Source organism: Pollicipes pollicipes, unplaced genomic scaffold (assembly GCF_011947565.3).
Source record: "Pollicipes pollicipes isolate AB1234 unplaced genomic scaffold, Ppol_2.1 Scaffold_3087;HRSCAF=3621_pilon_pilon_pilon, whole genome shotgun sequence".
NCBI lineage: Eukaryota > Metazoa > Arthropoda > Thecostraca > Pollicipedomorpha > Pollicipedidae > Pollicipes > Pollicipes pollicipes.
This window is the reverse complement of record NW_023596225.1, coordinates 12,113,776-12,123,957: the sequence shown is the minus strand read 5'-3', so window position 1 is coordinate 12,123,957 and position 10,182 is coordinate 12,113,776. Positions and strand designations below refer to the sequence as shown.

At 45.3% G+C, this 10,182-nt stretch overlaps 1 protein-coding gene across 1 annotated transcript in view; it reads right to left on the bottom strand.

Moving 5' to 3' along the window:
- Window positions 1–8,110, bottom strand: part of LOC119089562 (ceramide phosphoethanolamine synthase) — a 31,210-nt gene extending 23,100 nt beyond the window's left edge. The window contains exons 1-2 of the mRNA XM_037212310.1: window positions 7,952–8,110; window positions 6,789–6,922 (exon numbers count right to left, since the gene is read on the bottom strand). Of these exons, the coding sequence (XP_037068205.1) occupies window positions 6,789–6,884 (96 nt within the window). The 5' untranslated portion in view covers window positions 6,885–6,922; window positions 7,952–8,110. The remainder of the gene's footprint in view (window positions 1–6,788; window positions 6,923–7,951) is intronic.
- Window positions 8,111–10,182: the final 2,072 nt, after the last annotated feature.

The window sequence follows — 10,182 nt, the reverse complement described above, 5'->3', positions numbered from 1 at the left end:
CCGCTGAGGCATGGGTGCATCGGAGAAACAAAGAGCAAGGACAAGGGGACGACGCAAGAACTGTCCTACGCAACCGGTACAGCTCCTCACTATGTTGAAGTCAAAGTCGTGTACGACCGCTCCGCTGTAATCGTAGGGTGCAATTTGCCACTTCTAACAGTTTTCAGGTGCGCGTTGCGCACCACTGGCCTTGACCAAACGACATGACAGGCACGCGAATCGATAGCTCGGTTCGTGCCCCTAAAACGGACACATTCCACCCTTGTAGATTTTGAGGTAAGCATTAGATAGGATCAAATAAGCTCACTTGTCACTATTGGCATGTTTTTAAGTGCAAAAGATTGCCATAGACAGCACCATTTCACTATTTAGCAGATAAGCTCTTTCATACGTCATCGTACGAGAGCGTCATGAAACCTTTGTGTGACTCGGAATCGCTGCCAAATGGCTGATTCAGAATCGTCACTGTAGCGGACGGGCCGACGCGCTTGTAGTACTTCAACCTTCCAAAATGTGACGCAAGTGTTGGTGTATATTTACAAACCCCTAAAATGGTTATGCACGCGTGTTTTGGCGCTTTCTGAAAGTGTTTTTACACATTTGTCTGTTATCTTACAACCTTCATTTCCATTCACATGGTCGATCATGGCGCTGTTCTGAAGTTTTTCCATTCTCTGTATCAGTTCCATCATAACTGGTACCACTGTCCAAGTTCTTGTGAAATATAGCACAAACCGTAATTTGTGATCACGGATCGCACTAAACACTGCAAATGGTTGAATGTCAGCTGCTGACCGCCACCGAACTGCGCTGGCGCAGGCTGAAGGCCATCTGCCACATATTTGTTCTTTAACTTGAGCGCTTCATGGCCAATGATGTGGCGGAGCTCAACGGATAGCTTCATATAGGTCTTATACACATAGGTCGTATACGCATAGGTCGTATACGAATGGCAGATGCGCAGTCTACTGAGGATCACCTCCTCTGCCCTCACCGTGCGAAAGAAAGTGGTCAGAGCCCTAGCAAGGTTTTAGTGCCCATAACTTGCTGCTAGCCGTCACAACCCAAAAGCGCTCTCATATGCCGTACAGAAATTCATTGATTGGCAGATGAAAATATCAGACAAGGATTGGTAAAGAGCGTGTATATCAGAACAATATAACTGTTTTCTCAGCCCGATGAAATTGTGTTCAACGCCTTAAAATATCCTGTGCGAGAGAACATGATAAGTTGTCAAGAATGATCACAAACTTCGATGAAACAGGGCAGTATAATGACAGCTATCAGTTCTGACGCAAAAACTGATGAGTGTTCTGCGGGTGAAAAGACTCGCTTAAAGAGAATGTTCCACATTTGAAGATATTGAGGCGGGCACCAGATATGATGGGAAAAGCTTACTTGTAACCATTGGTAAGCTTGCAAGGTGCAAAAACGACTCTGAGGAGCAAAATTTCGAAGTTTGTAAGAATGCGCTCCTTTACGTCATCGTTTTATGGCGTCATAGAATCGTTCTGTGACGACAGTAATACACGGCAGCATCTGGTGGCCAACCTAATGAATACCTTGAAACGCACGAAAGCTGACGCCAGTCGGACATTCTCGTCACGGGCGCTGTGTCGAGTGGCGGATTAGTGGATGGCTTGTTTGTGGGGTTTTCGTCTTGGTACTGGTCGCAAGAAAAGCTTTGATGGACTTTGTGATACGCAACGTAGCGGTCGCCACCATATAAGGCAGACTATTAATATCAGAGCACGATATGCTGTGAAAGCTGTCATAAAATGCCATAAACATCTTACCGAAACCTGCCAAGGACTGTTGAGGATGCCAATAGTGTATTGTCGGCCTATCCTTTCCTGTAGTGTTGTAGCCCTAGCGTTGATATCATGTGATGTGCACGGTCGTTACTTGCTTTGCTATTTGTAACTGGAAATGCCGTTTCATGCAAAAATTAAACATCTGTAACATTGGTTATGAACAGATTGCCAAAGTATTGTTATGGTATTGTTATGGTAAAGATGGTAAGACTGAGCTACCAGGAATGTTTTTTCTTGCTTAGGATTATTTATGCAATTACTAGCTAACTCTGATATAACCATTGTGGTGCAACAACATTCTCGCTGGTGATAGTCCTTTGGTGTTGCTAAATCAGCTGTTACCTGTGCTGTTACCAGTCATTCATAAAATATGATCTGCCACCTCAAATGCTTCACATACAGTAGTCAATCAATGTGGTATATTGTGTAACGGCATGGGTCAACAGCGTCATTGTGGCACTACCTCAGTGCTGTACTGTGGCAAGGCGTAATGGACAATGATATAGTTTTTGTACTGCAATCCCTGCTGCTTTCATAATAAACCCCTATCATGAAAAGATGGGTCAAGCGTGCATTCTTATATCACGTCCCCATCTGTCATATCACTGACCAAAAACACATCATACAATATACATATCGCTTTCAGCAAAGCAGACAACTAATGAGTGACATCGTTTGCTCAACCTTTTTTGGGAATGCACCAAACATAGGTGACAAAGATGCAACACTTCTTCCACTTCCACAGTCATGCATCATGCAGCAGCGAGCAGGCTGCTTTGCTAAAAAAAAGACAACAAAATATTGCGTGCAGTGAAATGAGACTGCAAACATGCTGACCTTGCACAAGGCTTAAGAGACATGACAAGTGGATATAGTTAAGGTTAGACGGGCAAAATGCAAGGAAGTGATAAAGCTGCCAGCACACACAAGGCTCATGATAAAAATATTATTAGGTGCTGTCCAAAACTCCAACAGCAATACTTTTCACCTCTCTAGCACCAGGCACCTCACGCAAGTTGCAGTGACTATGACATTGATGACTCACAAGCAATGCTTGCCTGCATACATTTGTGAAGACAGTAGTATGTGCATCAATACCAATACAACACTGTATTTTCGGAATTCTTCAGGAAAAGACAATTTCGCAAACCCGTATCATGTGAGCTTATACCGGGTATGTGCGTTAGTGAGCCCCGTGCACGCCAGCCCCAACTGCCAAATTGAGTGGCTAATGCACTGGCATGCAATGGATTAATTGCATGCTGTAGTACCTTAATGGGTTCAAAGTGTTGATAAGATCACAATGAAGTAGAAAATTATCTTTGAACACTCTTGCAAATGAGGTCCTAGTGTTTATTTCAGTTTGGCATCAAGCCCCTGATGCACATTCTTTTGTCAAGTCAATGTGATCTCACATCTGCACAGCTCGCGAGACATCCAAATTGCGGGTTTTCTCGCAATTTCCGCACAGATTTTCGTTTATAACACCGAATTTCATTGTGGGTTGCCTCCAAAACAAACTCCCAACGGGGTTCATGGTAATGCAGCTCAAGAGGTTGCAATTGCAGGACACGATTTGTGATTAAGATTTAAATTTGTCGTACAATATGTGTGAAATATTTAGAAAAAATAAACATCTCTCTCTCTCTCCTCTCACTCTCACTCTCACTCACTCTCACTTTCACTCTCACTCTCTCACTCTCCTCTCCCCTCTCTCACTCTCTCTCTCTCTCTCTCTCTCTCTCTCTCTCTCTCTCTCTCTCTCTCTCTCTCTCTCTAAAATGAATGTAGTGTTTCCCTAATTCTATGGTGCCTTGCTAACCTATCAACCCGTGCAAGGTTCTTTGCTCCGGTGCACAAGGCGCCAACCAACCTGTCTGTAAGAGATACGTCAGCAGAAGAAAAAAGCGCCAGCAGGGGAAAAAAGACAGATCTGCCGTCGCGTCTTCTTTTTTATGACATTCGGGAGAGTGTCCCTTTTCGGTGCCGTACTTTTTTGCAGACAGTGGCGTTCCTTTTATGACATTGAACTTTGACCTAAAAATAAGGAAAATGCCCCGTTGACGAGTGTCACACAACCAAGTGCTCATGCTTACGTTCGCGACACACAGTACGCAGCGAAATCTTACTGCTCGCTACGAAATCTGGATTCAATCACCTTCCGCGTTTAAGCATACGCAGTGTCGCAGTGTAACCACTTTTGGCGGGTAACAAAAACCTTCTTTGTCACATAACACATTCATCCCATGCATTGGTGGGGAGCTTCGCGGGATTTCTTTTCACAAACATGTGAGCTTAGAATGCATGCCGAGGTGATCGAGATCTTAAACAGTGACACGCCATGGTCCCCACTCTGACAAACACACCGATCCAAATATCGGAAAACACGGGGGTAATTTCGTACAGCCTTTGCTGCTGAGAACAACGGCACAGCGAACACGCGTTGGCGCCATTCCAATAGCCAAACACTTCACGACCGGGCTACCAGCTGGCAGTCACCGCACGACGTCACGTGATTAGTAGCATGAATGAATGCCCCGCCGCGGTAATGGCCGTACACGTAACGCCAACACGCCGGCGACGCTAGCAGTGGTCTTAACAGGCGAGTGAATGCGGATAGGGGAGGGGCAGAGGCGAAGGACCACGTCCATAGTCGTGGCCACGGTTATGGATCGCATGGGAATGGCGACCGTCACCCGCCTGCACGTGGAGACGGCACGCCACCGGTCACAGTGTACATCAATACACCGCCGGGAATACACGCACGGGACAGCGTGGCACGCCCACGGGGCACGCGCGGGATCCAGTGATAACGGTAGTCAGAGAGACATCCCGGGACCGCTCAAAGGTGTGTAGGTCCAGGCAACCACATCACAAGAACTACCATGGAAAGCTGCGGCGCTAATGATTGTGGCATTCGCCCGCATCCCTAAATAATGCAAAATATAAATAAATAAATAAACAGTGCATCATATGCCCAAAAGGACGCATCGTTTGGTGTGCTTCGGGACCAACCAGTGCACACAGACAAGCATAGTCTTGTTATCTCAAAAATTATTCGCGCGGCCAATTAATTAGTGAACTTCTGACATGCGAGGATCTAGTGGTAGTGGTGCCACGCTGTGTGTGTCTAGTGGTAGTGTGCGGAGGTTTCTGAATAAGTGTCCAGGGGGATACATTAATGCTAAGGCTTCGTCTTTTGTTTCAAATTGTTAATAACGGAGATTTTTAACTCTTCCATATCCTTTCAATCTCAATTTTCAAGGCCGGGTGAAAGCTATTTATGTGTTGCGTGACTCAGATATGATTAACATGGCCGCAAAAAAATCATTCCTGGACTCTTTGACAAGCCGGGAAATGTCTCAGCTTTACTTTGACTAGTAGTGTGGATAACCCCGCAGCGATTTCGTGGAAGGCCTCGAGCGATGAACACTTAGTCTTCGTTGCAGGAAGTACACAGAGGCACACAAATGCAACCACAACTACAACAGTGAGTGTCCACCAACCAACGCATGCACATCAGCATCCCCTACACAGCGGCTCACTCGCAGCCCCTATTCAGTGACACAGGCACACAAGCGTGGTGCCCACTGCGGACAACGCTGGGCCAACGTCACCCAGATAGCATACATAAAAAGCTCTGAGCATTGTCAGTATCATCGCGCAAATGCCCAAGCAAAGCACACTCAGCATGATGCAAAATCATTGAAGTAATTCAGGAAAGACTACACGATAATTGTCAAGCGTTCTGATACATGCAACGGCTTCGCTGTGTCAGCCGGGACAGCGCACATTACAATGGCAAGTACTACAGATAGCAGCGCAATATGACATAACATAAAACATATAAAACATTATAGCAGAGCAATACGAAAAAGCAAAGATCTTTTTACCCGGCGCTTCGATGCAACCACAGAAAAAATCATAGTCGAAACTCTTTGTGGCAAAGTATCGTCGAATCTATAATCCCGAACTTCTCCACGACAGCAAAGTTGTGCGCGTTACCGTACACTAAAAAATGTCCTTAGGCTTACTGCATCAGCTCGTAGCAATCCCCTAGACAGACTGACGTGTCGTTGGTACGCACAGTGGCCCAGTTCCTAATCTTTGCACCAGCCCATCTGAATAAGACCTATATGGCCCAGTTCCTAATCTTTGCACCAGCCCATCTGAATAAGACCTATACTTATCTGAATAGAATAAAAATAATTATCCTGTCTGGCCTCCCGTCCGGATTATATTTGACATCAGCTGACACTCCACACACATACGTGGCTATTATGTGTTTAGTCTTAGAGATAAAACAAGCACGTCCAGCACGTCACATAAAAAACAACGGAAAGTGATAGTGGATAAAAACACATGCGCACACACACACACACACAAACAAAATGAGACAACCTTACGCGCAAAAAAGGATCTGGTAGCACGCTTACAGCTTGTTAAATTCAGTCGTCGCACATCCAGAGGCAACTCAGGCAATGAGACACAAGCAATTAGAAACACCGCTCAGTGTGCAAAGGACCACTGTCCTGCCGCCGTGCGCACCGCCAGTGGCGCAGGGTATGGATCCGTGGTGTGCACCATAGATGCGGCCACCTTCCCCAAGCATGAGGCCCACATCTGCTTTGAAACCAAAATAACAACATACACATAAAATTGATCTATCTGAATTATGCCTATATGTGTCCACCATCTGGTGCTGACACCCCAAAGCAAAATTTAGTGGTTTTGTTTTTCACCACTTTTTGGAAGATGAGCAAAAGCTACTTACCCTAAGTAACAACTGTTTCAATCTTGCCCAAAAGCAATATCTGAATTGTAATCATTTATATGCTTTGCTGTACCCAAATGATCTGGCCTTTAGGATGCTGATGTGGTAAAGACTGCTCTGACTGAGACCTAAAGATGTAGGCAGTGATGTGAGAGATTTCATGACAGGTGAAAACAAGTGAAGCAGGAGCAGGTACTTACCTGAAGGTGATACCACAGAGCTATGTCCATCCACATAAAATACATGAGGACTGCAGTGCCACCTAGTAACATGCATTTATTGTCCACACCCAACATGACTTCAGGGTGTCTTGTCTTCCTGAGGCAATGACTTTCTGAAAAGGAACAAACTTAAAGTTGCATTATCTATAGCACAGCAGCACAAATACAATGCCCCATCATACAACTCTCAGCAATGTGTCTAAAGCTTATCCTTTGCATTCCTTACCTTGGCATTCAACTTCACAGCACAATGGAGCACATATCACTAACTTGTTATGATATTTATCTGAAAGTGTGGGATCTGCTTCAACTCCTATTGAACCAATGGCTTGCTAAAGATTATGTTCTGAGTAAAATATATCTTGTGGGGCCAGATAATAACTGATGGCATGTATGATCAATACATCTACCAGGATCAGGAGCATACCTAAAAACAATTTGCCATTTCTACTAAGCCTGAAAATAAAAATATGTAATATCCATACAAAATATGCTGCATACACTCAGACATATTTTCCCAGCATAGTGCAGACCCACAAAGGACGGCACTACATTTCCCAAAAATGTACTTATTACACACTTTGTGTGTTAGATGGGATGGTTTTAAACATTTCAACACATTTGAGACACAAATGTGTCAGACCTTAATTCTGGAAGAAGCTTCTTCATTGAGAAAAACACATTAAAATTGGCCTAAAGCATACCACAGCATCACAGGCAAGTTCGAGAAAAAAGGACTAGACAAATCTGTGTTCATTGATAGGACAAAAGTTGCAGAAGTGAGTAAGCACTGCATGAGATGTACATCACACAGAAGTGTGGGGCATGCTGTCATCTCTCATAATTTGAGAAGACCAGCTTGAACACAAACTTTGTGCTTAATGCCATACATCAGATAAATAAAAGTTTGTATTTCCCAGCCCCATGGGCTACGCAGTTCAACAAAAATGATGTGCCTGTAGCAGAGAGTGCAAGGTGGGTACATACCAGTAACCAGCATCAGCATATATAACACAGGCAATTGTAGAGCAGAGTATTGCAGATTTTCCCATCGTTGGTACTGGACGTTCCAGCAATTCACACTACAGCATCATTATCCTGCACTATATGACTGCGCTCACGACAAAATGTGACATACATACCCAACTGGAGATCACGTCATAAAGCCTAGCCGCCTCCCAGCAACGAGGTTTTCACAATTGCAGCGGACCCCGCCACACCACGTGAGCGGCGGCTTCCCTCCCTTCCTCAACCCAAAATGTCTTAGACCGACAGTTCTACACCAGCAGGTCGCCCCTGGCTTGCCTTGGATTAGGGCGACAGCAGGTTGCTCGGGTTTTATGGAAGACGGCATGTGTCCCATCTGCGCCAAAAACAATGCGCAATCTGCAAGCGCAAAATAATATGGCAGTAATTTCCCAGTAAAAAAGAGGTACTTTTACTAACTTATAGGGAATGCTTCATTTCGAAAGAGCCATGTTCGATTTGTCGTCAGAACGTTTGCCAGCATTAATTACGGCCCAGTATTCGCCCCACGCCACGTCACGTGACCACAAAGTCGCTTGACCTGTGACGTTTTGCGCCGGCTGACGACGATGTCAGGGACTGCGTTTGATCGGTCGTTAGCATGTTTATCAGCACCAATCATGGCCCATTATTCGCCCCACGCGACGCCACGTAACCACTAAGTTGCAAGGCCTGTTACTTCGCGCACCGGCTGAAGATGATGCCATGATTTTTTTGTGAGCCCGTCAGCACGGAGAAAGCGCTAGCAGATTAAGAAATCACTCTGACTGTAGAGCAAGTTTTATTTGGTGGCTCTTGCGTTGGCGAGTGCGTTAGGTGGGGTGAGGGCACTTACTCTAATTTGCGGGGGGGGGGGGAATGGAACGTGAAATGGATGAGGAGGGAATTGAAATGCCAAGAGTGGCCATGAAAAGGTGAGTGACTGTGGCTGGTATAGCGTGTGGTAGCGTCGCCCAGCAAATCAATAGCGTTATGGGTAAACACTTAAAATGAGAGGGAATAGACTGGTATGGATTGGAAATGGGAAGAAGCACTCAACATGCGGATGGGGTAGATAATGGCAAAACCGGAGTAAAAGCCATACTTCCAAACGCCACTTTGTACGCAGTGTGTTGGCGGTAAGACAAAGTTGGTGTGTGGGCTGAAGTGAAAGGTAAAGGAAGGAGGGAGAGTAAAGTGAAAAACTTTTACGTCAGCCCACATATCGAGCGCACCGTCAGCACGCATGGTGTCACGCATTCCAGCAGACAATCATGCTGACGACAGATCGAACGGTGCCAGGATTTTTTTTAGGCTATGCGTATACACCCTCCAAAACGTAGGGTGGTTGCGCAGCGGGCTTATACACCCTCCAAAACGGAGGGCGGTTACGCACCGGGCTTATACGCCCTCCAAAACGGAGGGTGGTTACGCACCGGGCTTACACACCCTCCAAAATAGAAGGTGGCTGCGTACCGGGCTTATGCACCCTCCAAAACCCTCGGAAAGGATATGCGCACCGCCCCTACGTACACTGCAAATCCTATAAGACAGCCAGCCCCTGTCATCCCTGTGTATCGCCATTTCATTTTTGCGTTCTTTTTTGTTCATTTTCGGTAAGTTCCAAATGCGTGGCGCGAAAGAGACAAAATGAGTTCACCAACCTTGACTCAGGTCGCTGCGTGTCGCCTGCTGTCTCTCAGTTCATCTCATCATCTCAGTTCGTATCTGTCCAATGGCCTTGGCTCATCTTATTGATGTTTTGTGGGGGGCTTGGGGCGGTGCATGTTGGATTTAATTATGATGTGTTGGAAGCTTTTGTGTGGCATGCACGAAAGCTAAATAATTGTATTGTACACGATGCTGTTTGTGTGTGCGGTAGGCATTTCTTAACCTGTTGGTAATGTTAAAGGCACAGGTTTTTCTCCATGATTTTAGTGCAAGGCGGGTTTGGGCCGCTAGTTGCAGGGGGTGGAGTGCTTTGCCTGCTGTCTTGCACTATGTTTGATTGTGCGTGTTGTGTTTATATGGCTGCATTTTTGAAGACATGTTTGAACCTGGTGGTGCAAAATTACCACATTATTGTTATTACATGCTGTAAAGCTGATGTATTTCTTCAATCAATCCAGACACTGCTCAGATAACTAGCATCTTTTTAATTTTTTTAGAAGTCATTTTGAAGCACCAATTATGAGCAGTACAGATGACAGCTGGCAAACATAATGCTGTGAATATTTATGTATAGGATTAGGTTGCATTCTCATCCGATTACATATTACGGTTGTTTTGGGTGCTGAATCCCATGTTGCGTCAATTTTTTATCATCATGCTATCATCCTTAGGTATATGAGTGTACGTAAGCACATTA